Here is a 24,151-nt window from a genome sequence, read left to right on the forward strand (position 1 = left end):
TTCCCCAAAATAAAATTTGACAACAATACATTTCATTAATGGGAGACCCTAAAGATAAGAAAAATCATTGTTGTCATTTGTTCTACCTCGGGTAGGGGTATCTCGAAAACTAAAGCCTTTTTTGAGGACTTGCTGCTTGACTAAAGGCTTAGCAGTACAGATAAATGTGGGCTCACTATTTGGCAAGCAACCGGTCACAGTTGCCCTGTTTATCTCATGTCTTATAAAAGCTTATTAATGATTTATAAAGTGTTCACAACCTAATTAATAAATTATTTGAATTACAAACTATTCGTAAACCCTTTATAAGGGTAGTCTTATTGTAAAGTGATACCGATATAGGCACAGATCTATACAATTGTATTACAAACCTGATTAAGGGTTCAGTTCCTGGGTTACAAAAACCGGTGGTTTGGAATAATGTACGGTTTTGGCACTCAAACTACAGAAGAAAAACGTGTAGGCCTATGCACAATTTCCTGCACCCCACCACTGGTTCTCATGACCTTACTCCCATTTCAACTTGTCTATTGTATTGCACAAAAATATACCTACCATCCTTCTCTTCATCATATCCGCCTCCCTTTAGTGTCACCATTCAGCTCTATAATACTAATGTAAAAATAATGAACACTCACTGGATCCATTTTATTTAGAGCCAGATTGTTTTACTTTTAAAATAAATGTTGCTAATAAAACAAATACTTCACATTTTCTATGCCGGACATACATTTATAATACATGTGTTTTTTGATATTATATTATATTTGTATCCTGCAGTCTTGCCGGTGGATGTTGTAGGAAGTGAATAGCACCGTATGAGGGCAGTAATGAAACGTCATGAATTCAAATCTGCCGTTAAAAATAATAGAAGAAGAAGCAGCAGCAGGCATTGCTAGTAGAGCATAGATCCGCATCATCGATTGTCTGCATCTGTGCTCTGCTGAGGTGGCTTGCTTTCGTACCACATGGCAGGACTGCACGAGAGTCAGATATGTTATGAAGGAGCAGATTAAATACTGAGACATATCCTACATTTAAATTACTAGTGGACTGTAAGAGAAATATAAAACAGAAAATGTCGCAGTTACAAACGAGGTTCTTCACGGAGGACAAAAGGTGAGCTTTTATTCTCTTTAACGAAACAAGAAAACTGAAAAACACAGTTACGGCTAGCAGGCTGGCTAACAAGCTGTAACTGTAAACAGTACAAAATAAATGTGAATCATTGCACTGCATTTTAATAAAAATGTGTACTGTACATTTGATCTTAGCCTTTTTAAAACTATTAGCCTCTTAATATTTCCTAGCTGTGAGTTTGTTGGTTTAGCTAGCTAATGCTAACATTCCATCCCAATATATGATTGATTGCTATCCTTATATTTGAATATAAGTTTTACATCAGCTTATATGACATAAAAAGAATATAAAATGTGAGTTTCATGGGTGTAACCTTTGTTGATAGGTATGCAGTAGATGATGTCCCATTCTCCATCCCTGCTGCCTCTGAGGTGCTGGACCTCAGCAATGTCATCAACAAGCTGCTGGAGGCTAGAAATGGTAAGAAAACACACTCTACTTTAACATTAGCAAGAATGTTTTAATATTTCTGGCCCATTGTTTCCCTGTTGTGTGTCAAAGTTAAGTTAATATCAGAGGTATAACTGAACATAAAGTCTCCCTTGTATTATCTTACGCATTGATTTCTTAGATTATTGTCCGCATCTTGTACTAAACAAATTTCCTGTTTATGTATAACTTGTCCTTTCTATTGTTTATACTGAGCCTTACTTAAATATAATGGTTCACTAAATCCCTGTACTCTATCACAAATATAGGTGATATATTGAGTGAATAACATGTTGTTATTTGTTTCCACAGCATCTCACAGCAAAGTGGAGTTCGACTTCCTGGTCAGGGGCCAGTTCCTGCGAACGTCGCTGTCCACTCACATGGAAACAGAGGGCATATCAACGGTAGGATCAGCCTCACTGAGGGGATATGACGTCTGCCTCTAACATTCGTGGCACTGAATCATTCCAGTGTCCTGTTTTGCCATGAGAAAGAGTTGTTTGGTGGATGTACAAATTGTGACGAATTTGATATTTATGCATCAGTGTGTCTGTGTGTGTTTCAGGAAGATGTGGTGGAGATAGAGTATGTCGAGAGGATCACAGCCCCAGAACCCGAGGAGTGCATGATGCATGATGACTGGATTAGCGCTGTGGATGCAGATGCTGAATGGTAAGATGATAGACTGCAGACTGTCAAAGAGGGGCATTTTTCCCAAACAACAAGTTTGTTTAGCTTGCATTTTTCTTTTTTTGCAGGATCCTTACAGGATCATACGACAAGACAGCCAAGATCTGGTCCCTGGAGGGCAAGCCAGTGATGACGGTGGCCGGACACACAGACGTGGTTAAAGACGTGGCCTGGGTCAAAAGAGGTGAGCAGGACAGAGTGGCAGACATTCACTCTGCTTGTTCTAAAGACAGCCTCTCTTAAAACATCTGTGTGGACGTTTCTGTGCAGATGGTCTCAACTCCCTGCTTCTGACGGCCTCTCTGGACCAAACCCTGCTGCTCTGGGAGTGGAACTCTGAGAGGAACAAGGTGAAAGCCATACACTGCTGCCGGGGACACACAGGAAGCGTGGACACTGTAGCAACAGACCCCACCGGCTCAAAGGTAGAGAGGGATGGGCAGTGGTTAAATGCACAGGGAGAAGAATATGTTTATAAATGCAAAATTTGTGTTACAGTTCTGCAGTGGCTCCTGGGACAAAATGTTGAAGATTTGGTCAGCAGGTAGGATGCCAGCATGTCTGCCTTTTGAATTTTGCACAACTGATTAAAAAGCAAACATTCAACAAGCTAAATGTCTCCCTCAGTGCCCACAGATGAGGCGGACGAAGTAGAAGAGCCTGCCGACAGACCGAGGAAGAAGCAGAAGACTCAACAGCTCGGCCTCACCAGGGTGAGTGCTCCAAGGGCCAAACAATTAAGTGTTGAATATGAACAACAAACTGAGGTTCCCATTTCCTCCCACTGACAGACTCCCATCATGACGTTATCTGGACACAACGAGGCCGTGTCCTCCGTCCTGTGGTGCGACAGTGAGGAAGTTTGCAGTGCATCATGGGACCACACCATCCGTGTGTGGGACGTAGAGACGGGAGAGATGAAGACTACGCTGGTGAGACGAGCAGAAACTTCATTCAAACCGTTTTTAGTTTGTCATTCCCACAATAAACTGACTGATGTTTTTTGTTTTTCCGCAGACGGGCAGCAAAGTGTTTAACAGTATTTCCTACTCACCTCTGTGTCGGCGGCTGGCCTCCGGCAGCACTGACAGACACATCAGGCTGTGGGACCCCCGCACCAAAGGTACCACTACCTACCCCACACCTCTCAAAGCCTAATGTCATTTTGCCTGCATCCCCTATACATCACAATCAAAGCTCTTTTAGCAGCATCATTTATTCACCTTTTTATAAGCACTGTTCTGGCTTTTCCTCTGCCTGTTTTTAACACCCTCCTCTCCTGCAGACGGCTCTCTGGTGCTGCTGTCTCTGACCTCTCACACCGGCTGGGTCACCTCGGTGAAGTGGGCACCAGCACATGAGCACCAGCTGGTCTCCGGTTCCCTTGACAACCTGGTCAAACTGTGGGACACCAGAAGGTCTGTGAAGCACTGTATACTTCTTTGGTTAAATCCAAAGTCAGTTAAAAGTTTCCATTAGGCCTAAATTAACATTATGCAAGAAACCTGCCAGCATTGTGTTATCTTAAAGCTGGAAACAGGGCTGTATTCTTTTTTTAAGATAATGAAAAGTATGTGTTTTTTTGAAGTGGGCTTCTCAGGGCAGCAATACATTTTTGCAACTGATCATTTAACTACCCACTTAATAAGTTCCAGTTCTTTTTTTGCTAAATCAAGACAATTTCAACCTTCATATTACCTTCAGCAGCCAATCACAGCACAGGCTGGATCATGGTCCATACTTTTTGAGTATGAAAGGTTACTCGTGCAGACACGTAGAGCAGGAAATCCTGTTCATTCCACACGTGTGAGAGTAAACAGCTTACTGTCTGGAAAGGCTTCCTGTCTTTGTTAGAATTAAATACTTTGTCAGTTCATTAAAACTTTCTTAAGCATACACTGTCTTCTTTATTATTTTGGTATAAATATTTTTCCTTTTAGTGGGTCTCAGTTAAACCTCAGTGTTAAAAGTAATTCAGTGAATTAAGTTAACTTTCAAATGCTCTTATGTCTTCCAGCTGTAAGGCTCCTTTGTATGACTTGGCTGCTCACGAGGACAAAGTGTTTTGTGTGGACTGGACAGAAAGTGGGGTAAGACTGTTTTCCACAAATATAACCACAAAGGAATATGTGCAGCAACTTCAAATATTTAAGTTCAACTCATTCCAGCAACGTGTAACTTACAGTTTCTTGTATGTGTTTTGTTTCAGCTGATGCTGAGCGGAGGTGCAGATAACAAGCTGTACACCTACAAATATTCTGGTGTTCAGACGGATGCGGGGGCATAGGATGAACAGCATGGACACAGACATGATGACAGAATGATGGACAGTATCAGTGTTGTGACACGCAGATGGAAGCGGCAGTGCTTTTCAATTGTGTACAGTACAAAACTATCCTTGCGTGGTTTCTCTGCTGTCTTGGTCCTGTTATTTTTACCCTTCTAAACTTTTACACATATTTTCTTATGGATTGTCTTTGTTTTCCTGTAATCCCAAAAAAGTATAAATTAATTGTGTCTCCTGAAATGTCTCTTCTATTTAATGTTTCATTAATTAGTGCTTGGTAGTAGATGTGATAATTTGAGGTTGGCAATTAGTTGAAGGGACTTTAGAGATTCATAAAACACAATAGTGATTTAATGGCAATGACCAATTATTATTAATATTTGAATACCCATCAGTTTATCGAGTAATTTTAACCTTTAGCAGCTGCAACAAAGTGACAAAAACATTAATGTCAATAATTATAATACAGTAATGTTAGGTATTCTAAAATAGGTCAAATATATAATGAGTACTTTACCTTTGGTACTTAAAGTTAATTTTGATATTACTTTTGACCTGTACTTGAGTAGGATTCTAAATGCAGAACTTTGAAGTATTTTTTTCACACTGTTACTACTTTTATCTTGTGTAAATTGAGTACTTCTTCCACCAGTGGAGCACAGTCATTTTACTATTATATTGGAAGGCAACATTTGAACATGACCAGAGAGGCGTTAAAAAGAAGAGGTATCACTATGATAGGTCTTTTTGTACCATAATATTAAAGCAGGGTGTCTGGGGGTTGACCAAAGTGTTATTTTACTAACATTTTATCTTCCCTCTCCTTTTCAACTAGTGGAACTGCAACACATTCAATATAGGTATAAGTATTGTAACTTCTTATTAATCAGTGTAGTACACATTTTTTGCTGTGAATGCCTACTTGGCAATAGATGAACTTTTGTGTGGCCTGTCTGTTAATGTATACAGTCTATGGGCCTGTACAGCAGCGCCCTCTGGTGTCCAATCAGCGCTACAGCTGCTTTGCATATCCTGTTTCTCTGACTCATTATGACGGCTATCGGCAGAGGAGGCTAGCCGAGCTGAGCTGCACAGATGCTCGGACTGCTGGACAAAACTAAAAGCAAGGTAAAGGTAAATTCCCTTTTTAAATTATCTGACCATAATATAATAACCGTAATGTTTGTATATCTCGTTATAGTTATATACTGTTCCTACAACTGCACTTGCTAGGAGCTAAACTGCTGCTAGCAAACAAGCCGTTTTCGGCTGGCTTTTCTCGACTACCTTTACATTTATTTTTACTTTTACACCTTGTATTCACATCGTCGATAAAAATGGTCGAATGACACACGCCTTAGCCTTCTTATTGTGTGTTTCAAGGCAGCCTTTCGTGTAACTGAACACCTGCTCCACAGCCAGCTGGCTCTCAATTCTCCTCACTCCGAAAAGCACAGGTGTCTGGTCTCTGCTGGATAAACCATATTAGATTAGCTTTTTAGCCTTCAGCACTGAGGGGTTTTTGTGCAGTCACAGATAACACTCTATGATAACCGCTTATAACTTGATTATAATTCAGTAGGGGAACAGCTGTCAGCTCTGTTTACATGCTGGCTGTTGAATGTATCCCAGCAAACATCTACAGGGAAACCAGCAGCAGTTATTTCTCAGTGTGACTGTCAGTAGCATTATATTAGTTAGATTTACACAACACCTTCAGTCTATATGCCTGACCATTGCTTTCTGTGTGAGGAAGAGGAAACACAATGGACTTCAGTTACTAGTTTACTCTATACTAAAAATCCATTTAAATCCTACTGCTATCCTTAGGCAAGCTGCATATGAGTTCAAATTCAAAACATGTTTAATGAATGAAGAACAGATCATCAATGCATTTATTTTGAACCAAGACCTGTTGATTACCTCATTTGGGTTAATATTTAAACAAAACAACATTTCTATTTCTTTTAGTTTTCAGAACTGACAAAGGTTGATATTCAATCATGGACGGGTAAGTGTACAATTCATATTTACATCATTGTTGACTCTAGCCAGTGCCATTATTATAATGATCATAATTACTGTATTAAACACTGTTGTTATAAGAGCAGCTCACTTAAGTGTGTGTGCTCCAGGTTTGCGGGGGACATGCTGAGCGGGGGCCGGGCCCTGCTCGGCGAGGACAGCTCGGTGATGGCTCGCATGCAGAAGAAGTTCTGGAAGACTAAGCAGGTCCTCATCAAAGCCACGGGCAAGAAGGAGGACGAGTACGTGGTGGCCTCAGACGCTGACCTGGACGCCAAGCTGGAGGTAGGGGGGGGAGGGGTTACCAATATCTACATGTTATAATTGTAAATAACATGTAGATATTGTTTACCAGCTTGTGTCATTGTGAGGGATAATGTATCTGCAGCAGGATTACAAAGAGAGGCTTTAGAACATCAGCGGCACAAGGGGTCCATTGTTTGCAGAGATGTTTTCTTGATGTCTGGATATAAGGGTTGTAATTACAGGTGAGATGTCTGACAGTACATCACAGCTCTGAACGTCACGCACAGCTTTACAGTCTGATCCTCTGCAGTCGCTTCACATCACTGCAAGGAATGAGAGCTGGTAGTTTGGATTGGCTGACATTTAGTTGTGTAACTGTCTGCGATGTGCTAGAGTTTCACTGAGCTGCTAAGGGATGCACTGTGAGGCTTTTGTTCGCTCAGGAATAAGATCAGGCCTCTACTGTCCTCCTGAAATCATTGTCCCTCCATCCATCCCCGCTGAGACAAAGACAGAAAAGAGGAGAAAGTGTTTCACGATCATTTACAAAGAGTACATTCAGATCATCTTTTGCCTACCTGCCGTGTGGCATTTTAGCTCTCCTGATTCCCTGGCCTTCTAGCTAACTTGATTTAATCAGGTTTTACATTTCAGTGATCTGCAAGCTACTAGAATTAGATTTGATCATATCCGATTTTATCCTTTATTTCATTTTTCAGAGTATGACTGTCACCATTAGATAAGACACAGTTTTAGTTAGATGTACAGATATAGGGTCACGTCAGATAAGGAAACATCAGATCTTATTAAGTCAATCTTTCCAGCATCAGTACCATTATACATTTCATCTAGTTTTAAGTGAATTTATCCACATTGGATTGTCTTTTCTTTTTTTTCTGACAAAATCTCAAGTAGAAAAACAGAACTGATGTATTTAAGTGTATTTGCACGAAGCCATGCGTGGATGTTTATTTCCGTCTGCTTCTGGTTTTCCCCTGCCCCTGTGAGTCAGGCAGAGCAGATGGCATAAGACCAACATGATCTTGATGAATCAATCAGTATTGGTCGTCTTAGTAATACAACATATAAGAGGTGTGTTGCTCAGGAGCAGTGACCTGTACACAGGCAGGGATCTGACACTGCTGAGGCAAACGGAAAGAAGGCAGTGAGTGTTTATTCTAAAGTTAATCAGTAACTCCACGTAAAAGTCACCTCCTCCCTCTGCTCTCAGTCTACAGTCTCACACCTGAAGAGGCAGGCATGGATGGCTTTATGAAATATAGGAGTGTTCAAAAGATTTCACTATGACTGTGACTAAAAGATAATCTAATTATTTTCCATAAATGGTCTTTGGCAATCCCACGCTAATATAAAAGGAGCAGCCCAAGGATATATTCAAGTGGTCTGCAGTTAGTTCTCCACGCTGCCTCCATTAATGACCATGTCCCCGAGAACCCTGCTGTATGAAGCTCAATTTCAGACTCACACAATATGGCATTATGTTCTTCCAGCTGAATCCCCAACTGAAACTTTATTAAGATGTCCTAGCCTGATCTCTTTAACATCATTCCAATCATGACGTAAATCCTTGTGTTGCATTGTGGGTGCATCGCTTTCTATCAGAGAGCAGTATTGAGCGACCTCTAAATCTGTGTTGCTATGACACACAGAGGAGAGGCATCTGACTGCCAGGCAGAAAGCAAGAGAGAGCAAAATATGTCGTGTTAACACTGCAAAATAAAGTCTTGAAATAAGTGGACAGAAAACCAACAAGGTTCTTAAAGGTGTTCTAAAGAAAGGTGTTGAGGATGTATTTGAACCTGGCATGTTTTTTCTTCTACAGTTCTTCCACTCGGTTCAGTCGACATGCACAGAGCTGCTGAAGGTGATTGAGAAGTACCAGCACAGGATCACACGTGAGTAAAACTAAACGCATTACATTACATCACAACAGTAGGAGCTATTTATGTATCATTCTTTCCCGTATACAAGATGACATTGTGTGTGTTTATGATTGTGTTCCTTCCTGTGTGATGCTTTTCTCTAACACTTAAGCTATAAATGGTTGGATAGAGGTTTTTTTTACAAACTAATAAGCCTGTTTTTTTAAACTCAAATAAGTTGTTACAGTGTTAGTGATATTCTTTCTAGCACGGTCGTGGTATGAGGGAGTCAAGATGTGTCTCCTTTGTGTACATGAGGGACTTTGATCTCTTTTCCCAGGTCTGTCTCAGGAGGAGAACGAGCTCGGCCTGTTCCTGCGTTTCCAGGCGGAACACGATCGAACAAAGGCTGGCAACATGATGAACTCCACCAGCAAGGCCCTGTGCACCTCCGCCAAGCAGAGGTCGGCAGCAGGAAATACCAAGCTAATGATCCAGAGTTAAAGTGTTGCCCATACAGTGCATTCTAGACTAATAGCATTAAAATAATGGCTAAAAATGAACAGAGTGAAAAAACATGTGTATTGTTGATTCTGCTGAATAACCTTACTTGGCCATGATACATTATGCTGAATGTCTTTTTTAATTTAGAGAAATGTCACGAGTTCTGTTCATCTTTTTCCATAGGATGGCACTCTGCCCGCCACTGCACCGCCTGCACCAGGAAGTGGAGACGTTCAGGCGGCGCGCCATCGCCGACACGCTGCTGACGGTCACTCACATGGAGAAGGCGCGCACCGAGTACCGAGGGGCTCTGCTCTGGATGAAGGACGTCTCCCAGGAACTCGACCCAGACACATATAAGCAGCTGGAGAAGTTCCGCAAGGTAGAAGGACGCTTGTTTGGGCGTATCAGGTGCTGGTTGACACTCTCATGATATCAATGATGTGTCTCTTTGTCTGTTTTTTAGGTCCAATCCCAGGTCAGAGGGACGAAGGGCCAGTTTGAGAAGCTGAAGAACGATGTGTGTCAGAAGGTGGACATGCTGGGAGCGAGCCGCTGCAACATGCTTTCACACTCCCTCTGTACCTACCAGGTGTGTGTCTGTCAACACCATATCATCTCTGTTAGACTCTGCTTTGATTACAATATGTACCTGTATGCTTTAAGAATGAATGCAGTATCCCGATCTGTCTCCCTGCTTGTTTGTCTTTCTTGTTTTACTCAATCAAGCCTTTACTATTGCACAAAAACACACTAACACCAATTAACATCTGACTTGTGTCTTCAGTGTGGAGGATTAAATGAGGCTTTTATTCCCAGGACACATGACTCTGCAGAAGTTGCAGTATTAGTCAGCTCCAGCTCGGGTTGCCTATGATGTAAACATGACACTCAGGTGGACACGATCATTTCCACTCAATTTTACGGCGTGTTGCTGTAAATAAATAATAAAGAAAACCATCAGGGATTTAGAAAGTTATGTAAATAAATAATAAAGAAAACCATCAGGGATTTAGACAGTTATTATAATTTATTTACGTCAAACACATACAATATACATGCTTCCCTCAGAGCCACCATACTTAATTGACAGAAAGGCATACTCTTCTACCGGCACTGGGGAAAGAGTCCATTGCCTATGTTTTAAAGGTTTCCGGTGTTACAAAGCCTGCATGTATTCACTCATTCTGGTTGGAAACAGTACTATTGAATATCTTTCGTTCCTGTCTCGGCAGACCACTCTGCTGCAGTTCTGGGAGAAGACGGCCCACGCTATGTCAGGAATCCACGAGGCCTTCCAAGGACATGAACCATACCACTTCACCACACTCAAGGTACTTCACACTCGAGTGTTGCATTCCCTGCAGACAGCAACAACACAGTGTGAATACCAACTGTCCTTTTAGCAGTCCTCCCAACATAGATCTGATCATCTGTGTTTTTATATTACATTGTAAATTGTTCCTCCCTTTTACAGGACCTGAGAGACCCACTGGAGGAACTAGCAGAGGCACAGCAACATGTTGAGAAGAAGAAGAAGAAGGAGAAGGCTCTACAGAGCAACACAGAGAGGTGAGAGAACTAAATAAATCTAAATTAGTCCGTCTTGTGTTTTGTGTTGAAAACCGCTTTTGTATGTGATGATCATAGTGCTCCGTTTGGTAGTTGAGGGCTTTAAAAACGTTGTGCCTAAAGAGAGTGCAGCTCCAAATCAAACAGAGGCTGCTGCATTGCTAAAAATAGAAAAACTGTGTCTAGCCAGCTACTAAGGCCCTTTCTCATTTATTCCCCTCCTCCCTTCCTCCTCCTTCTTCCTCAGTCTGGTGTCCTTGGATGACGACAAGCCATCCGGAAGTGCTTCTGGCTCAGGTATGTGTTGCCACCTCTAGGCTGAGACACACAGTTCTAGGGACATGTTTACAGTGTGGTACAATCATGAATGAGCCTGGGCATCCTGCAGAAAAAGTGGAGAAGTGAGTAGTAGTGAACAGAAGGCGCATTTAAGGAGGTCAAATATCACGAATAATTTGTTGACATGTTTCATCTCTGCGCTACACTCTTGAATTGACATGGTCATAATTGTGTGTCTTTAAAATGAACTAAACAGCAAAGTTTGGACGCCTGTCGGCTTTATGATCCTTTAGTCTCAGCGCACCAACACACTGCCGCACCTCCGGCTGCCCTGCACGCTCTCAGAGGACTGTCCACGGACTCTGAGGATGACCTGATGCTCATGGCCGGTGTTGAGCCACAGTCCCAGCCCTCAGCCCCCCTTCACGTCCCTCTGCAGCCCCAGCTCCTGCCTCCTCATCAGGGGGGGAGGCCCAGTGAGCCCTGGGGCTTTGAGAGCCTCCAGTCACAGCTGCCTGCCTTCGGTAAACTGGCCTGCTCTCTCCTCCACCTGTGAACTCTGACTCCCATCTCACTTTGCTGGCTGTGGCATGGGATTTCAACTCTGCTTCCTTTGGCTCTTTGGATCTGGACTCACTCTGCCTGTCTGGTGCAAAGGGCTTTGTTCCCTTCACTACGGGGAAACTGTTATCTTCACTTCTGAGACTCTTTTCATTGAACAGCATGCTCCTTAAAGGTCTGATTTGAAGAGCATCAACCCTCAGTTGTTAGTTATGGTCTTTTTTCTTGTCATTTCAGCCCTCTCCTTTGGCTTTATCTTTCTATGGTTGATTCTGTGAACCTCTGCAATCTGAATCTGTGCTTAGAAACAAGCTTGTAAATCTGTGACCTTTCAGAATCTCCTGTGATGTAGTTACCTCCAAAGATATAAGACTGTTCTTCTGTCCGTCTAGGTGTGGGTCCATTTTCAGGTGATCCGTTCCACTCTGCCGGGACAGAGCTGAGAGCAGAAGAGGAGGATGGTGAAGGGGGGGACATGGCTTTCCTAAAAGACCTCCTGAGCCCGGGCCCCGGGGCCAGCGACGAGTTCAGCAGGGAGTGGCAGGACGCCTTCGGGCTCTTCGACCCCCCCACTGTCCGTCCACAGAGCACAGCAGCAACTGGTGGGCCGGCAGAGAGTAGAGCGCCAACGGAGGGTAATGGCCCGGCAGCACGTCCTCCCTCGGGCCCCCCCTCCCCCACAGGCTTCCTGCCCTCCCAGCTGCTGGACCATAGCCTGAGCTCCACAGGTGAGCAACCCTGCTCTCTGCTGGAGAGAGAATCTCACTGCAGCTCACCGACACATCTCTCACTACTCTTGTTAACCCTGCTTTGTGTTTTAGGCTGGTCAACCCCTCCTATGTTCCAAGCTCCGCCTCTGCAGCCTCCTCCTGGTCACAGCCAATCAGCTCAGCCGGCTCCAAGTCCAGCAGCCAATGGTATGCTTCTTCTTAACCTGCGTCCTCCACTGTCTGAGTACAGTAAACTTTATAGTTGGGAAATGTGTCTTTAGCGCGGTGCGTTCAATCTATATTCACACAGAGTTACACAACAGGGTTTATATATAAAGAGGCAATGGATACACTTTTTACTCAACCTATTATGAATTATGTCTGGTTATTTAATAATGTACAAGCTGCAGAATAAGGACCCAATCGGGTTATCTTTGGAAACCTTCTTGTAACGGTGTGTGTGTGTGTGTGTGTGTGTGTGTGTGTGTGTGTGTGTGCGTGTGCAGGTGCATCTAAAAGAACATAGTCCGCCTGGTTCAACCTGTTTGCCGACCTGGACCCCCTCTCCAACCCCGACGCTATCGGACGCTCCCCAGATGAGCTGCTCAATGCATAAAACTGTATGAAGACTCTTCTGGATGTCGGCAAGTTTTTTTAAGTCCGTAAGTAAGTAAGATGCAACACACTAAATCACACTGGAAAAGGAAACACTGTTGCTTATTAAACGCTCTCTCTGCAGCATTGTAAATGACTCTTAACACACACATGCTCAACCTACTCTGACTCATACACACACAGTTTCAGTTATTGCAGCTTCTGCCAAGCAGAGAATGTTTGGGTTACAGCTTTATTTTAGACGGCACTGTGAGTTTTATTCATGTTAGTTTGGGTGTGTCGGTTTGCTGTGTACACACATCACAGAGGACCCAGGACGTAAACGGAAATTCTCTGCACACGATTGTCACGGTTGGATGAAGAGCGTACAGTGTTTCTATATGCATATACATAGCTAACATTGTGTATGTAAGATGGGACCCTGAACCTGTCACTGAGCCTGTATTTGCACACAAACAACAACAGTTAGATCTGGGGCTTGTTTCTCCCAGCAACAACAGTGCATTATCCAGCTATTTGTAGACCTAACTCTGTTTTTTTTATACCACAATGCTGACTCATTTCCTTTTCCTTTACCGGTGTGACTCAACATGGAATGAAAGTCCATCTCTGCCACTAAAATAAATACAATTTATATATAATCTTAGCCTGATGAAAAATATCAAAGTAACTTTGGCACATTTTTTTAATTAATTGGTATCTAGAAATAATGACATCTCTGGAACTTGGACACTCCATGGGTTAGATGAATAATGTGACACGTTTTAATCTCTGTAAGGAAATGTCAGTTTTCTTTCTTTCGGTCTAGAGGCCACACTGATCTGTGATATGTCCTGTCTCTGGAGAGGACTGATGGGGTCATTATGACCACCTGGCCTGGAGTCATATTACAGACACAATGGAAAATCACTGTCCACAGCCTCTTTATGTCACTGTCCACCTTCATCCCAGATTCTCCTGGCTCTGAATGTAGTGTTAAAAATAGGACGCGAAAGAAAGTCCCATCTGTTGTTCAAATTTCACAATAGCAATTTCACAAAGGCCGAGGAAAATGTGTGAAGGATGAAACATTTATTTTTTGTCTCTTGAACGATGTTTTAAACTAGGACACTGGAAAAACGTATTTTCTAATGGGTGGATTATTTAAATCCTATAAACATGCAAATCTAAATGTATTTATTTCCAGCTTATATAAAAACGACTAACTCTAACACTGTAAAATACTGTTCACTTTTAACTGTGTGAGAATTCAAAGATGCACTTTGGAAATGTGTTATTGTTTTATGGGAAAAGGGAGTGGAGAACTGTTACCATGTCACACACCTGTTCTGGAATTGATTCCCACTGGTTGTTTTTTTTGTTGAAGGGAAGAACTACCAATACTGACATTTTTGAATGTTTACGAAATGCTAAAAGGAACTGTTGCAAATGTAGAGTGGAGTTTGTAAGATTTATTTGATGTTTCATGAGTTGTTGAGATGTGAATATCATGCCCACATGCATCGACTTAAACCAAATCCAAAGTTATGGCTTTGTGTGCCTCAGCAGAGGTAATCAGATGGAAATGCATCATGGGAAAAAAAACACATTTTATACAAGCTGTATATTATTATCTCTGCTCTTCTTTTTGTTTTAAATGTGACACATGAAGGGAAACTACTGTATTATTTTGTCACATAATGTAATACTGTATAATAATAATACATAATACTGTATACTGCTAGATTTACACTTTATTTACACAAAAAGAATGTATTTCTCAAGTCAATCACAAATGCTTTATTTAATTCAACTATGCCTTTTTATTTCACTCGAGGGGTTTAACAGATGAAAACTTGGCAGTTCTGTTTCCAATAAACTGGACAAGCAAACAAAGAATCACTGCGTTGAGCCTCATTCCAAAATGCTGTTTATCCACTCTGATAAAAGTTGGTATCTGAAATAAATCTGTATTTGTATGAATCTAATCTTCCAAACTACTTTTGTAAACAGACGTTTAAAAACGACAGAAAGTCATGTCGCTGTAGGTGTGATTGTTTTCAGCAAGTGGATATCTCATTTTGGAACAGAACTCCTCATTTTTAGAAACATGCCAAATCAGGTCACTGGATAAACAACATCCACACTTCTCTCTACTTCTACTCTGCTACAGGTTACATCGTTTCCTTGTTGTGAGGCTACATACATAGCAGCTGTTGGTTTGCTCTCTTCGTAGTGTAGACTTGTTAGTGTGCACGAGAAGTAAGTCATCTTTTTTTGTATCCTATTCACTACAACCTGAGATGGAGGATGTAATCTATTCTTGGTTAAAATTCTCTGAAGACCCAATAACACTCCTGATAAATAAATACATAATTATTCACAATAATGAGACATGTAATTCACAGTACTCAGCGGAGAAAAAGCAGGAGGGGAGGAAGGAGGGAGGGAAGGAGGGAGGGAGGGGGTCTATGGGACAACTCATTCAGATACATATCTTTGTCAGCCGATAATACAAACACAGTGTGCCTTTTATATTTACAATTCCAGTACATTCCTATCCCACCGAAGCAGGTACAGTTAAGTAGTAATGACATTTACAGGAAGAGGGGCCGGGGCATGGAGAGGCCGTCAATCAACAGCTCCAACTGTGGCGCAGCGTGTCTGAAATGTTTCGATGCAAAAGATAAAAAGTGGTGCATTTCAAACTAAGTTTAAATATTGATTAGGTTGACAGAAATACTGTGGAGACCGTCTTGTAAAGTAGTGATATTGGGATGTGTTCACCAGCCTCTCCATGTTCAGGGCTCTGCAGGCCCGAGGGAGCCAAGATGAGACCCGTCTGGACACATTTCACAACAACACGAGCTGAGCAAGACAGGAGGAAATCAGCTTTACAGTGACTGAGGGAGATAGGAGGAGAGCAAGAGCTGGAACAAAAGGGGGGTGTGTGTGATGGACGTGGAGTAAGGAGGGACATTTCGGAAGCAAAGGCTGGCGCTTGGGAAGGAGGGGCAGGCAGACAGGTAGAACACGCTGCACACATCATAGCCCTGGCCTGCGTTTCCCATAGATACACAGCAGCAGGCGGGGAGCGGGGGGGGGGGGGGCTCACTGCTACCTGTTAGTGAAGCTTGTACCCGTTTACAGTCAGCCTGCACTGCAAATGGCTGATAAAAGTACACATAAATATGTTTTAAAACCCCCTACAGTGGTGGGAGAAGTATTCAGATATTTTACTTAAGTAAAATAACTAGTACTACACTGTAAAAAATACTCCATTACAAGTAAGTCTTGCATTGAGAAACTCATTGCAGAAAAATACATTACAAATAAAAAAAAATATTAGCAAGTAAAAGCAGCAAATCTTCAAACACAAGCTGGAAATGCGAAGTGTTTTTATACAAAAACTTAATTAAATTGCTGCAAATTAATTTCCTGTCCTACTAATTGTTTTAGGTACTTAAATATATTGTTGGATAGATTACATTTACAACAAATCATAATAAATCTAAAGTAAGTAAAGCTTAAAAATGAAATGTAGTGAAGTACAAAGTATAATGTTTCCCTTTTAAGTTGTAAAAATGCTTCAAAATGTGTACTTACTTACAGTACTTGAGTAAATGTACTTAGTTACTTTCCACCACTGCTTGTATATTCTGCTTGTCCCTGCCTGTTTGTGTGTATCTATGGCCAGCATAGGGCTCACATCATGTGTGCCATGCTAAAGGGTCAAACATGATGGAGCACTACGCGGGTTGAGCGAAACTGAGCGGTCTAAAATATCAGGCACATTTTTAAACTCCTCCTTGTCGCGACCGTTCAAGTTTTGCTACGATATATCTGGCAGCACCAAAATTAGCCTCCGTGGTCAAACTCTTGGTCACCGAGGAAACCAGTGGCCTTTTTTTCTTTCTTTTTCTTTTACAATGGAAGGCATATTTTATATCAAGAGAAATAACTACAGATAGAAAAAGAGATATATCCGTGGAAAGGCGCCATGGTATAATACGATGAAAAAAAGAGTCTGTCCTTTCGCCCTTTTCCTCCCGAGAAAACAGGAACATAACCAGCTCTAAAGGTAGAAGAAAGCGATGAAATGTTAGCTGCACACCCCCGCACAGGGCTGCAGGACTCTCACGTTGTAGTCGTCTGAGGAGAGGCAGTGGGAAGCGCTTTGTCAACGAGATAAGGACATCAGAGAGAGCTTAGCTGGCATGCTGAAGGCATTCTTAGAGCAGAAGGGTTGTTTCCTAGTAAGTCTTTTCTGATTTTGTTGAAGGGGGGGGGTTCTTCCGGGGGTGACGTGAAGCCGTCAGAAGCTCTCGGGCTCCTCCAGGAGGCAGGGCTGGGTGGACAGAGGCACGAGGGACGGGGACAGGCTCCGGAGGCCCACTGGACCTCGGGGCCCGGGGAGTAAGGGCTTCAGGATGCTGACGAGGCAGAAGGCGGAGCCGATGTTGGGGATGAAGTTGACCTTGTTGCGGTCGGGACACAAGAAGCGAGGGAGGTCCTGTGGAGGTTTGGTTCTGTGGACACATGCAGGGACTCTTAGCCTTCATAACAAGTGGGTACATAACATTAACAAATAAAGAACATCCTGTAAAAAAAAATCGAATCTAAAAATCCACTCACATGGTGTCCTCGGACACTTTGACTTTCTCGCAGCCCTCTGGAGGTTCCCTCTTGAACATGTAGCTGTTGTTGGGTCTGGGGGAGGCGGCATATTTAGGCAGTGGGGAGCAGGGGCCCAGCTCTGAAGACAAACAGAGAGGGGAGGCTGTCGGTCAAAGGTCGGCAGCAGATCATGCTCACAGAGACACGGCGTGCGCACAATGAAGAGTAATATATGGTGTGTGTGAGTCACCTTTGTCCTCGTAGGGGCTGCCTCCACTCGTGTCGTTGAGGACGGTGAGGTAGGAGGGCGAGATGGAGTCGGGCCGGCTACTGCAGTTGCTATGGTTACCGCTCAGGCCGCCCCCCGAGGGAGTCTGTGTGTCTATGCTGCGGGTGCTGCTGCTGCGCCGTGGGGGGACGGGTGGGGGTGCGCGGTGCCCATCTGGGACATCCTGTGGCTGTCGCACAACACACACACACACACAAATGAGGTCACAATAACAACATGGACCGGGGGCTTAATCCCCACAGTGGTTGTGTGTGAATTTTTAAAACAATCTCTGAGCTGGCAAAACTCACAACGATGGTGTCCTCTTTTTCAGGCGTGTCCCTGATGATGATGCGTTCAATCTCCTGGTTTAGGCCCTCTACGCTGTTTCGGAAACGAGGGGCCGATGACTTGGATATAGGGATGGGTATCAGGATGGCTTTGGGCATAGGTGACTGCAAAACACACACATGGCTGCTGTCAGTACCGATTCTGCACAAAATCCTTCACAGAAATGGTATTTGGTTAATGTAAGAAAATGAATTGATTTATGATATCATGTCTCAGAATGAATTTAGCTGTAACCTCCTGCAACAACAAATAAGTCAAACCTTTGATCATCTTGATGTAACTTCTAGTGTGTTCCTAGCTCTATGCATCAGTTAATGAGCTTGTCAAGTATTGTTAGGAAAGTTGCATGATGACTCTTTTCCCTTTGTCTCCTGAGGAGGCCCTGAAAGCAGGACAGCTGCACTCCAGCAGACTCCACAGGGAGCAGAGGACCAGCCCTGTTGCTGTCAAAATACAGCAACGTGACTGGAGTGTGTGTGTGTGTGTGTGTGTGTGTGTGTGTGTGTGTGTGTGTGTGTGTGTGTGTGTGTGTGTGTGTGTGTGTGTTACTGCATCAGAGAAACCCAATTAAGATGACTTTTCATAGACGAGACTGGTAAAAAGAACACATCAGGAGACACACAGTGACATGAGTTAAATGGGACATCCTGAAAACTCTCTTCTCAACTTTCTTGTCTTTTTTCAGCCCAGACAGAAAAGACACACAGTCTGTGTTGCTTACCTGTGACTGGATGATGGTATGGCTGCCATTGAACGGGGACTTGCGGTCTTTATCCCTCCGATGGCGGCTGCTGCGTTTGCTGCGCTGAAGCTGCTGTCGCAATTTGGCAATCTAGAGAGGTTTTACAAACACACAGAGGGACGTTGTTCTGCAGATGTATAGATTTATACAGCCATGTCTTGTTATTGATGGTGTGTTAGGTGATAACTGAAGCACAATGCTCAGAAAAAGCATTTATTTACAACATAACATGTGTTTATTTTTGGCTTTAAAACAAAGAAACTGACCTCCTTGAGCTGGTCGGTGCTCCCACAGGAGGCCGAGCGTTTGTGAGAGCCCCTCCTCCTCTCATCTGCCCAGGCCCTGGGGGTCTAACACACACACACACACACACACACACACCGGTTAGAGCTTTATTTCAGATATAGTACAAAATAGGGGTTTTCTATGAGAAGCAACTGGTGTTGCCAGTGTCACACTTTGTAGCTGATGCTGTTTTATTCTGATGCCTAGGTAAAACAGGTTACAGAAATATCTTACAGCTTCTGTTTGACCAGACTCTGGTTCAAAGTCAGTCTGTGAGTAATAGTCAAAGACAGCAACACAGCATCATGATGCAACCGTCTGCAATCTCTCTTAACCCCTTTGCATTGATTGCCTGCAGCTTCTTAAACACACATGTCTTCAAAGCTATCTTTAAGAAGCAAGAACACACACATTCATTCATTGTCACTAACATTGTAGTTGTTTATATCTTACATACAAACCAAACTCAAATTCATATACCACACACAATGCGTAACCCCCCCGCAGCACTGACCTGCGTCGCTTTGTCCCTCATGTAGGGAGAGTACGGGTGCTGGCAGTCGTCCTGAGGCCAGGGACCTGTCAGGTGAGCGCCAGCAGTCGCGCCCTGCGAGGGCCACAGCTGGATGGATGGCGGGAGCCCGAGAGGAGAATGAGGAGCGGAGCGCTCAGAGGGAGAGGAGGGGGACGCCGGAGGACGTGGAGGAGCACCGCGAGAAGTTGTGGGAGGATAAGGCCACTGATGCAGACTGAGGAGGAAACACAGGGAGGAGTCGGGGTGAGTTGGATGTAAACAAGGTATTTGTCAACACATGGTAAACACATCAACAACTCAACAGCTGGCCTGCAGGATTAGCTCATGCATGCTCGCTCTGTCTGTCTAGGTTAGTGTGTGTGCATGTTAATCCGTCCCATCGTGGGCAGAGCGGATATGCCCCCTTCTAAATCTCCACAGCCCCCTGGTTAATGGCATTAAAACAGCTTAAAGCAAAGGGGGGGGGGGGGGGGGGGGGTGAGGGGCACTCAGTGCAGGTGCCCAACTGACCCTGATTCAGAGCTGCAGCAAAGTGCAGGGTGTCAGCAAAATCTGATTTCAGATTTAAGTTTCAAACACAGACAAACACGTTTACAACGTGTATATCCATGTTTGAATAAAACATGTCTTTCATTCGTTTTTAGTTTTTAGAAAAAAAATAGTTGAACATTGCATTTACTGGGAACTAAATTGCAAGATAGAATTTAAAAGAATAATAATAATAATAATAATAATAATAATATATTATTATATAATATTATTCCTGTGAACAAAAGGACAACCACCTAGCAATAATAAAGCCATGCATGCACAAGCAACAGAATATATGCAAATGCAGAGCATCTTGCAGGATAGAGGATGAATTTATTTATTTCAGCAAAAAAAGCTACTCAGTCCTAGTAACGACGAGACACCGTACATGCATGTATCTGCACCTAAAAACACAGCATTGATTGACAGAGCTTGTCCAGGAGCTATATTTGGCAGGGGACTTGACCAGCACACATCACTGTTGCTAGGGAACGGGACGACTGATCGTCATTAAAACACAGCAGCGCTTGTGTGTGTGTGTGTGTGTGTGTGTGTGTGTGTGTGTGTGTGTGTGTGTGTGTGTGTGTGTGTGTGTGTGTGTGAGAGAGTTTGTGTGAGTAAACAGGGGTTTTCGCATCAGCAGCCTGCTAGCAAAATGCTCAGCTTTCTTTATTTTCACTGCTGTTTTTCCTGTCTGCATTCATAAAATCAACAACCCACTACAATGGACCTGGGGCTCATAGCAATAGTAGCACTGGTAGTAGTATAAAAAACATTCTTTTTTTTAAAGGAGCTACAATGTTACCACCTGAGGAAACTTTAAATCAGAGATAAGCTTATAACACAAGACAGACAGTCCTCGTGAGCCATGAGCAAAAGGCGGACAGTATAACCTGCACAGAAAGTAATAAGCACATAATGTACATCCACTAATTTCTCCATTATTTGTTTTAAATTAAACCATCCAAAAATGTCACAATCACAATATCCCAAAGGCCAAAATAATGCCTTGAAATTGCACATTTTGTTCATCCGAAATCAATTGATCAATCAAAAACCAAAGATAGTCTACCTATGTGTACACACTATCTACATATTATACTGGGAAAATATTCCCATTTAGGTCAGAAAAGTTATTTTTGGTCACATATGTTTAACAAATGACAGTGATCAATACTTGCTTCCTTTTCTGTTGATGGACTAATCCATTATTTGTTACAGCTCTAGTTTACATAACTGCTTTTGCACACTGTCTGCCTAACTGCCATGTGTAGATTGTTAAATATTGCAATAAAAACAAATGTAACAAGAAGACCTTACCACACAAAATAGAATACATCAAACAATAGGTCTAAAGCAGAGATTACGCGATTTAAATCATTATTGATCAGGCTGTTCATTAATTATATTAATATATATTATACATACAATGAAAGATTGCTTCCTGCATATCGAATCCTCATGCCATGTCATGAATAATGAAGGCCAATTGTGTTTACAGGGAGACAAGCATGCAGCTCCTCCCACACATATCATCACTATCATGAAAACGTATTCCATATGGACCTATATGACAAAAGACTCAAGAGTATATAAACAGGCTCATGATTTTGAGATGAATTTAAATGTATGTGAGGAGAAACATGACGGCACTCACCTGCAGGAATGTGACCGAGCTGCGCTGCATGCAAAGGGGCATGGAGCTCTTCACCTCAGCCCCTGTTGATGTCTACAGCTCCGAGAAGATGCTAAAGAGGCGGTGGGAACACAGGGCAAAGGGAAGACTGTGCAGGTTGCAAGTGAGGAAAGCCCTCTCAGATATAAACAGGCAGACATAGAAAATATCCTAAAACGTTTTCGTGGGGATAGCACTGATACAGGAGGTGTCAAAATGGGCGTTGCTGTTTTCGCACCCTGCCTCCTCGTCGTCGTGGATGGATGTTTTTCTCTCCCGGCTGATGCGGCACGACGGCTGAAACAGCTATCGAAACGATTTCAGCACGCAAAAATATGGGTATCAAAAGAGGAAACGTCGTTGTGAGCCTGTTGGAGATCGTGAAGTGTCGGAAAACGACGGAAAATATAGCAGAAGGACAGAAAATACAGAAGGGATAGAAAGAAGAAGGCGGTGATGCTGTGCTAGCCTTGGTTGACACGACGGGAGAGGGACCAGTGTGAAGAACGCCGGAGTAAACACCAATACTTCCGGTTGTTGTTTTTCGAAGTAAAATATATCCTCTGTCGATTTTTACCCAGGACTCTGGATTCATTCTTAATTTGAATAACAGACTAGTTTTGAACAGGCTCAAATTGTACTGTGGGTTTTTTACTTGTTACCACTGTGTGGAAATGAACATTGTTACAGGAAAAGTAAAATATAACATATTAAATAAGAGGCATGCATATAATATTAGAGATAGAAATTACACACATTACAAAAGTACCGATCCAGGTAGACAACAATAAGTACAGTTACAGTATTTTTAAGAAAAAATAAATAAGTGTAGCATATATAAGTAGTGTGCCAGCAGCCATATAATACATTGGATATATAAGGGCTTTAAGGTAGGTCCTGCTATATTCATGCAAAAGCTTCACTTCAGATAGTGTGATAAAATCTAATTTGACATTTTCCAATTTTGTATTATTTATTCGACATATGTGCTAATCAAATTATAGCACACACCTCTGGGGAAAAAGCAGTGGTATAGAATAACAGGAATAACTTGTAGTATCCCTATTTGAAAAAAATAAAACATACAAAAACTATTATCCCAATTCTAAATACAAATTTTAAATATGTATTGACTTGGTCCATTTCCGGTGCAGTCTGATACCTGCAGCTGACTTGACGCTGGAGTGGATCTGTGACGTAGCGTACCAACGCTGCGCTGCTCGTGCTGATGCTGCAGTTGCTAGGGCGCGTGGAGCAGACGGCGGAGGAGAAGTGAAGTAAACAAGTGGAGGACAGGAAATGTCTCCCTCTTGTGTCGAATTTAGCAACTTATGGTGAGTCTGGGAGACCTGTATAACAAGACAGGGCTGAAGACAAACTATATTTAATCAGTTTTGGACTTAAAGCACGTGTACATCTTCAGCGTTGGTCCTGTGCTGCTGCCAATGTCTGCTATGCTAAAGCTTATATGGCTTCCAAAAACAGTTTGCCTAAAATGTTTAACAAACAATTTTACTCATACTTTGCATTCCCTACCTATTTGAAATGGCCCAAAAAATATTAAATAGGTTATAAGGATGGCATGAATATTCAAATTGGCCATACGTCAGCTACCAGTGAGTATTTAACGAAATACTGCGACATTTTTAAACATTGTTTTTTCTAACTAACTACTAAGCTAATGTTGTGTTTCACTGGGTCAAAGGACGATGCTGCTGCTTGGGAAGGGCTGTTGGTGTGTTTTTGGAAGAAGACTGTTTCTCCAGGACTGTGAGTTAGACTTTCAATTACAGTACTTTCAGAATAAAATACCTGAAATCCCAATAACATGCTCTTAACAATATAACCAGCAGTTATTTCATACATTTATTTGAGTTTTTTTTCTTCCATATTGACTTGAGAATGTTTACAGAAACTGTACCGAGCAGATGCATAGCAATGGAATTAAAGGCCATGTCCATTGAATGCAAAACAGAACTCCATAAAAATGATGCAAATATCAATGCAATACACATACATATGTTTTTTTTCATAAAATTACAGATTACAAAAACATAAATGAGATCTCTTCATATGCCCTGAAGCAGCGCTGAAAATACAGAATGAGTACAATGACATTTCAGCACGACTGTACAGCGCTAGGCCCCGACAACTCTAATGCTTGCTGACGTGTGTGTGCATATGTGTGTACACACACACACACACACACACACACACACACACA

The 24,151-nt window shown here is 42.5% G+C and overlaps 3 protein-coding genes across 5 annotated transcripts; 2 read left to right on the plus strand and 1 right to left on the minus strand.

The window, feature by feature from the left end:
- Window positions 1-922: 922 nt before the first annotated feature.
- wdr12 (WD repeat domain 12) lies at window positions 923-4,789 on the plus strand. The gene is made up of 13 exons (XM_010786142.1): window positions 923-1,119; window positions 1,466-1,560; window positions 1,882-1,976; window positions 2,138-2,244; window positions 2,331-2,446; window positions 2,533-2,687; window positions 2,761-2,806; window positions 2,890-2,975; window positions 3,054-3,194; window positions 3,280-3,385; window positions 3,548-3,680; window positions 4,280-4,352; window positions 4,472-4,789. The coding sequence occupies exons 1-13, from the start codon at window positions 1,079-1,081 to the stop codon at window positions 4,547-4,549; spliced, it is 1,272 nt and encodes a 423-aa protein (XP_010784444.1). The 5' UTR covers window positions 923-1,078; the 3' UTR covers window positions 4,550-4,789.
- Window positions 4,790-5,588: 799 nt separating this feature from the next.
- On the plus strand, window positions 5,589-12,958 carry ical1 (islet cell autoantigen 1-like). 3 transcript variants are annotated; one of them, XM_010786139.1, is made up of 14 exons: window positions 5,589-5,677; window positions 6,521-6,560; window positions 6,685-6,859; window positions 8,664-8,736; window positions 9,044-9,167; window positions 9,391-9,589; window positions 9,674-9,799; window positions 10,443-10,541; window positions 10,685-10,779; window positions 11,027-11,076; window positions 11,352-11,582; window positions 12,012-12,347; window positions 12,441-12,536; window positions 12,836-12,958. In XM_010786139.1, exons 2-14 carry the CDS (start codon window positions 6,553-6,555, stop codon window positions 12,853-12,855), a joined length of 1,632 nt encoding a protein of 543 aa, XP_010784441.1. In that variant the 5' UTR covers window positions 5,589-5,677; window positions 6,521-6,552; the 3' UTR covers window positions 12,856-12,958. The 3 variants fall into 3 exon arrangements, with proteins under 3 accessions (XP_010784441.1, XP_010784443.1, XP_010784442.1); XM_010786140.1 differs by having other exon boundaries at window positions 5,593-5,683; XM_010786141.1 differs by lacking the exon at window positions 11,352-11,582.
- Window positions 12,959-14,403: 1,445 nt separating this feature from the next.
- On the minus strand, window positions 14,404-22,522 carry fam117ba (family with sequence similarity 117 member Ba). The gene is made up of 9 exons (XM_010786150.1): window positions 22,505-22,522; window positions 22,166-22,233; window positions 19,701-19,935; window positions 19,168-19,251; window positions 18,881-18,991; window positions 18,120-18,263; window positions 17,791-17,998; window positions 17,559-17,679; window positions 14,404-17,452 (listed from the first exon to the last, which is right to left on the minus strand). The coding sequence occupies exons 1-9, from the start codon at window positions 22,520-22,522 to the stop codon at window positions 17,239-17,241; spliced, it is 1,203 nt and encodes a 400-aa protein (XP_010784452.1). The 3' UTR covers window positions 14,404-17,238.
- Between the last annotated feature and the right edge of the window lie 1,629 nt (window positions 22,523-24,151).

The sequence above is a fragment of the Notothenia coriiceps genome, unplaced genomic scaffold (assembly GCF_000735185.1).
Source record: "Notothenia coriiceps isolate Sejong01 unplaced genomic scaffold, NC01 NC01_scaffold00028799, whole genome shotgun sequence".
Taxonomy (NCBI): Eukaryota; Metazoa; Chordata; class Actinopteri; order Perciformes; family Nototheniidae; genus Notothenia; species Notothenia coriiceps.